We start from the raw sequence: 6,641 nt of genomic DNA on the forward strand, positions 1-6,641 counted from the left end.
TCTGACTTGTTACATTTTTCAGCTCATTTATATGCTAGAATTGACAATTGATCAGTGATAGGAGATTGGATCTTTAAAGTTTACGAGACACAACGTTTTATGTCCAACCTGAAAAAAACTTATTTTTCACAATATTCTAAAAGTTAGTGGGCTCAATAATCAGTAGGGCTTGAACATCCAAAAGAAATACTCAAGTAAACTAGAAATTCTATTACAATAAATTAATTTAACAAATTTTGGATACTTTTGATCATGTTCAACATGTAATAGTGCGTGTCATGCTTCTAATGTGGTTGAAACTATTCAGATAATTGCTAAAACTTGATAACATTCTCCGCAAATTGTATACACTTGTCATTGGGAAATGTAGCATCTCATCAATAAGTATATATAATTATATATAATAAATTTGGATCTCATCCAAGATTTGGATTTCTTGGCCCTATATAAGTATTGAAGATCTACCAGTACTTAGTCGATGTAGGATAAAATATATGCCGACATAGATTCTCACATACTCCTTCCTATTGAGCCCTAGTATCCTCATCAGGTTGAGAGTCTAAATTCAATCAAATATAATTGCAAACACCGTGATCAACTTGTGATCTACTGTACCAGGCTCGTGCTGCAATTTCCCCCAGTTCACATAGGCCATGGATCTATTCTATTTTGATACCATTTATAACAAACTAGAACCTCACCTAAAAAGGCTAATCGAAAGTTGTTATTTGGATTTTCTGACTTTATATAAATATCTAAGATCTACTTAATGCATAGTCGATGTGAGACTAAATATACACTTATATATATTTTCATACTATTTTGGATGAGGTCTTGGGTTGTGATAAATAGTATCAGAATGGAACTAGCTTATGGCCTATATGAACAATGGGACGTTGCAGCATAAACTAATATGGATTGACCATAGACTGATCATGATATTTGTGATCGGACTTAATGGATTCATATCTTTGGCATGGCAAGGATATATACCAAAGTTTAAATGAGGGAGTATACAAGGACTTGTGTGAGCTTGCATCTAGTCCCACATCGGCTAGGTATTGGGTAAATTATAGATACTTATACAGTACCAAAAAATTTAAATAATACCTTCCAATAATTATTTTTTAGATAAGATCCTGAATTGTGACAACCTGTGAAGGGAAAGGTACATTGGGAATCAGTTCCTCATGGTTCCTTGTGGGTTCTCATGTGTTTCCATTGTATAATATAGCCCTTGTGAGCCACAATTTGTTTCATGTCCAAACTGAAATCATAGGCTGTGCATGGATGTCTGAAGCGGACATTGCTGTTGTTCTTTGGCATATAAAAATCCATTTGGAAACCATGTATTTTAGCTGCGAGAGGCTCTTGATGCATTTTTTGAATTATTTTCTCAATGAAATCTTGGTGGGTTTCCTCCATCTGTTCTCCCAAAACAAAAGGAAGAAACTTCATTTGGAAAGTTATTCTCGTGTTAGATAGTTGAGATACCTTAATTTTTGACTTCATACGGTACTGCAATCCTAAATTTATTAGCTAATAATACCATAAACATGGAAATGCGATCCGAAGCTTTGGAAACCCTAACATCCTTCTTTCACAATGCAATCTTACAATATCATTAACCAACCCAAGCTCATGCTTTTCTGCGGTTTGGTCTTTATGTAGAAACCAACATAAATAAGCTTCACCCTCTTCAGTAGCAATAACGGGCTAAGCTACATAAATTTTCCTTCCATGCTGCAAGCTTTGAAACCTTTGTTGGGCCAGATCGAGTTGCTTTGTCTTCTGGTTTTCGGAGTCCCAAAGGCAGGCATCTCAGAAATCCTCATTTGTCAGCATATGAATCCCCTCTTGCTTGCAACGTGCATACGTTATGAGATCTGTGGGCAGAAAAATGATAATCGAAGGGTGCAGAAGGATTGAATGAATGCATACAAATATACCAAACTGCAAAAATAATTAATTTACTGACTTACCCTCGAATAATTTATCCTAAGCAATGAGACAGGAGCACAGCTTTCAAAGGGAGGTAATGCTTGGAACTTACCCGAGTTTTGAGGCTTCAAAGGCTTTTGAAAGGCGCTGCATGAGATCAACCTGAGCTCGGAGAGAGATGGCATAGTCTAAAGTCTCATCCAGCAAATAGGAGCCATCCAAATACTCACCACCTGGTATGAGTCTCTTGAGCACCTGAGTCCTCTTCTTCACCAAAACCCTAGCAAGAACACTTGTTGCAAGGCCATGTGGTGCACGTAGACCCTTCCTCCTCCTAGAACACTCTCTAAAGCTCCTCTTTAAGATCTTCTTACTCCTCGGGATCTTCCATGTGTGGTGGCATGGCTTGATTAGCCTCTCGAAATCTTTGCCCAGTATGCTCCTCAGAAGGACCTTGTTCTTCTCTTGTTTTGAAAGGTCTGTGACGATGGCACGACTCCAATTTGTGCTGCCTCTAGCGCAGGCCATGGCGACATCGGCCGAGAGCTTGATGGCACTCTTTCTCTCTTGGATGGTCATACACTTGGATGAGACACCAGCTAGCTGAAGCCCCAGGAGCATGCGCTTGAGGAAGGCTTGCTTGAATGTGTTCGAGGCTTGCATGGTAGTGATTGGGAAAGCAAGGTAGAGAGACAAAAGTCTTGGCATATATGTTTAAAAGCAATGCATGGGGCTTTTCTTACATCACGACTCCACTCTTACATTCTAATTAACGGGTCTTACCATGGTGGTGAGGCTAGAAGAGAAGTAAGCGAGCAAGAGATGGCTGTCTGATTTAGATGGGAGCTTCTTTATATTATGCTGATATTGTGGTCTATGATGGGAGGATAAAGAACGGCATTTGCTTAAAAGGTAGGCGGGTTTGAGGTCATTTGAAAGTTTTCTTTGTCTTTACTTGTGCACTGTTTTAGGACGTGTGCTTTGAGAACGTACGCTACCAGAGGGACAGATACAAACAAACGTGAAAGAGGAAGAAGAAAAATATTGAGTTTGAAAGGGGAGAAATGAGACTGCTCAAGGGGAGGAATAAGTAGAAGAGCAATTAATTTTGGGTCACTAGGGGAGGGGTAAGCGAGTGGGTCCTTGTGGGAAGAGACACTCCACATGCATGCACATGGTGCCCCAAGGCCCACACCCACAAACAATACCAAGTAGGTCCGTATTTCAAGTGAAAAAACCCTAACTTTTTCATCAATATATTAACATAGGAACAAGTTACGAGCAACCTATATGGCAATGCTAATTGTTAAATTGCCACCAACTAAGCACGGGTTTAATTGCGCATGCAAATGTTATCTATACATATCTTAAAAATTAAAGTCAAGGAAACAAATCTAATCGCTTTTTCCTAGTTCTTCGGGGACACAATTCAAATTTTGTAACCTTTTCACTTCAAATATAATTTGCAGAAGTCTACTCAATCTTATCTTGAAGAAGCAAGGATGCATGGGAGTTCTTATAAATTTAAGGATGGTTACGCGCGCAGATAAGTTCAGATAATTCTTTTGAGTCTGTAAAATTTAAATATCATGGATAAACTTATCATTTTATAAATGCAAGGGCTACATCTTTTTAAGATAATTATTTGCTAGAAAATTCTACAGTCACATGCTGGTACTTTTCTAAGACAAAATGTCCATTATGTTTGTTGATCATGTTTCAGTAGGTATTGTTAATTCCAACAAGAAAAATGCCAAGAATGACTATTATTGACAAGGACTACGTATGGGCTCATTCTGAACAGTGAATAATTCTAGCGTGTTGTTGGAGAACAACAAAAAGAAACAGTGAATGGCGAAAAGATTGTTTAAAACTTTTGACTGATCAAATATCATAGTGCATGTACACCTATTGATCACAAAGCTAGGGTTTCTTCATGAAATTAAAGATTTTTTGTGGATATAAAATATATAAAATTTGATAGATAGAAGAAGAAGAAGAGTATATAACAACTAAAAACAACCCCTGCCTCTTTTCTTTTTCAATGCCTTTTCTTCTCCACGTGAAGTGATGTAGCTTTTAGGCCAATTGGTTTATATCTTATTCTTTTGGATTTTGGTGATATTTTCTTCTACTCCTTTTTCTTCCCTCATTATTGAGGCGGTGCAAAAAGTGGATTGGCAGGATCCGGAAAACATGGTGATGAATGTGGGGGCACATCCCTTTTCTACTACTCACAATCGGCTTTGAGGTAAAAAAAAAAAAAAGATAGGGAGAGAGAGAGATTGTTAACTCACATGGTGTCCACGTTGGGGCTTCTAACCTTTAGAGCTCCACATGCCCCCACCAAGCTCTCCTTTTGTCGTGGTCTCAAGTACATTTTGTCCTCTGAAAAACAGATCTAAGCAGCCCAACCCAGCTTTCCCCCGGGATCAAATCCTTCCTGCTAGGCCATGCATTGGATTCCCATGTGCGGCTGCTTCATTATATTTTAGAAGAAAGATGGCCAGTTTATCATTTACTGAAACCTGAAGGACTATAAACCTCATTATTATGATGAACTATGGTTTACTTCTTGCCTAAATCTTGATTTGTATTAGTATCTGGCATTTGATATGTTTCAGGTTTGTTGTAAAGCAGACACCAATTTTCTACTTCCAGACATGCTTGTTGCCTATGGCCAACATTGAGATTTGAAAGTAGTATCCCATGTTAGGTGGTTGAATAAAAGTTCATCGAGAAGACCCTTTCTGGTGGAGGGCGACTGAGCTACGGTCTAGACGTAGCGCCAGAAAGCCGGTGCTCATCCTCTTTTGTACGACATGTGGTGCATGGTGAGACTAGCAGGTATCTTCTTCTTTGATAGGCATGTTTATCGTACGGTGAATGGGGGCTACCGATTGGATAGCATCCTTTATCGCCGAGCATTTGATCGAGATTGTATGGATTGATATTGTGGCTGCCTCAACATCTTATTTTCTAAATTTTTTAGATGTGTTCATATTAGAATGATGTGAATCATCCATCTTATTAAATATTTTAGCATATAAAAATTTTCAGTCCTTAATATCTTCATCAACATAAACTGATGAATCTCAAGATATCTAATAATATGATGTAACATATAGATCTATATTTTTTAAATCACTTTTATTTCTTTTAGTATATTTTTAGTTAATTAATTGATGTAATAAAATAGATTCAAATCTTAGATATATCTTAAACGAACTTGAGTTAGGGCCACGAGTGTTGAATATCTAAATTAATTTCATAAGTTATATTTTGGTGTAATAGAAGAATTATGTCATAACAAATGAAATAAATATACGGAGTCAAATCTCAAGAAAATGTGGTGAAATTAATTTTTGGATTTATTGGCTTAATAAAAAATATCATAATTTTATATTTTATTAAAAAAATAATAATAAAATATTATTAAGTCATATGTAACTCATGTAGGGATTTTTGAAGGATCATAAGTATCTATATAAACTCTTGTTCTCTACCATTCTGGTATGGCTAAAAAATGAACGAAGAATATTAGCAAGTATTTTTTTTTTTACATCTCTTATTTTATCTCAAATATAGAATTGAGTGATCTGCTATCCAATTGAGCTTCCACTGTTACCACCAACAGCAACCTTCTGCTTAACCAGACAAACTACGGAGGAAAATGCCTTGAAACCATTCACCTACTTTGGATTTGTCCACAATTTTTGTGGGTGCGAAGAAAGGTGTCTGCAGTTCTCACCCATGCCCAGGATGCCAGGCCAGGAGTGCGAAGAAAGGTTCAGGCCAGGAGTCCCGGAAAAGCAAGCGGGGTGGTCTACGCCTTTTCCTACACCTACGATGGTATATATTTTTATTTGTGCGTGAATTAAGGAGCACGCATTTAGGTACGTGTACTAGTACTGTACTCTAGGATTGGGGGTACCCTAAATCACATGTTCCTATTGGGATGCCCGGATAACGCGGACACACGGCAAGCCATAGGCGGGCTTCAACTGTCCTAGCAAAGGCTTGCAGCCCTTCGGGCTTGAACCATTAAGGGTGGGGGGACCCCAAAATTTTATATGCCCTAAAATGGGGCACTTTGGAAATATCGGTCAAGTTATTTGGATTATTACTTTGGTGTTATATTGAATTATATTAATTTTTTTAAAAAATATAAATATGGTTGTGAAAGAGGAGGCGTTCCTCTTTCCAGTGACATCAAAGCCAAAGGTTTCATTTGCTTGCTTTATTTATAAGCTTAAAATATGGGAAAACTTGTCAGCATCTTCCATGCCGAAGTAACCCATGAGGCATGAAGTATGGGAACTCTGTCTTACATGTTTGTTTTCTTAGACTTTAACATTATGCCAAATAGTGTTGAAGATTCTCCTCTATGTCAACATATTCTTGGTACATTCATCTTCTCAATAAATAATGATATTACTTTTTGCATATTATTACCAATCAATTTTTTCTTTTTCTTTTTTTCCTTACATGGCCCTGCCATAAATTTCCTTTTAAAATTCTCATCCCAGGTTGTCTTTATTGATTTTACTTTCACTTAAAGTCTATTAATTATATCAAGGTAGATAGAAAATTTAAGAAAAAATTATCTGTAGGTCTCTAGATTGATCTGGACTTACTTTTAAGTCTTTGAACTTTTTAGGTGGAATAAAATTTCTTTGAACTACTTAAAGAGTTATTTT

General features: G+C 37.0%; 1 protein-coding gene across 1 annotated transcript; it reads right to left on the minus strand.

Moving 5' to 3' along the window:
* Positions 1-1,526: 1,526 nt before the first annotated feature.
* LOC105031991 (transcription factor IBH1-like 1) lies at positions 1,527-2,783 on the minus strand. The gene is made up of 2 exons (XM_010906308.4): positions 2,054-2,783; positions 1,527-1,886 (listed from the first exon to the last, which is right to left on the minus strand). Exons 1-2 carry the CDS (start codon positions 2,647-2,649, stop codon positions 1,832-1,834), a joined length of 651 nt encoding a protein of 216 aa, XP_010904610.2. The 5' UTR covers positions 2,650-2,783; the 3' UTR covers positions 1,527-1,831.
* Between the last annotated feature and the right edge of the window lie 3,858 nt (positions 2,784-6,641).

Source organism: Elaeis guineensis, chromosome 1 (assembly GCF_000442705.2).
Source record: "Elaeis guineensis isolate ETL-2024a chromosome 1, EG11, whole genome shotgun sequence".
NCBI classification, from domain to species: Eukaryota; Viridiplantae; Streptophyta; class Magnoliopsida; order Arecales; family Arecaceae; genus Elaeis; species Elaeis guineensis.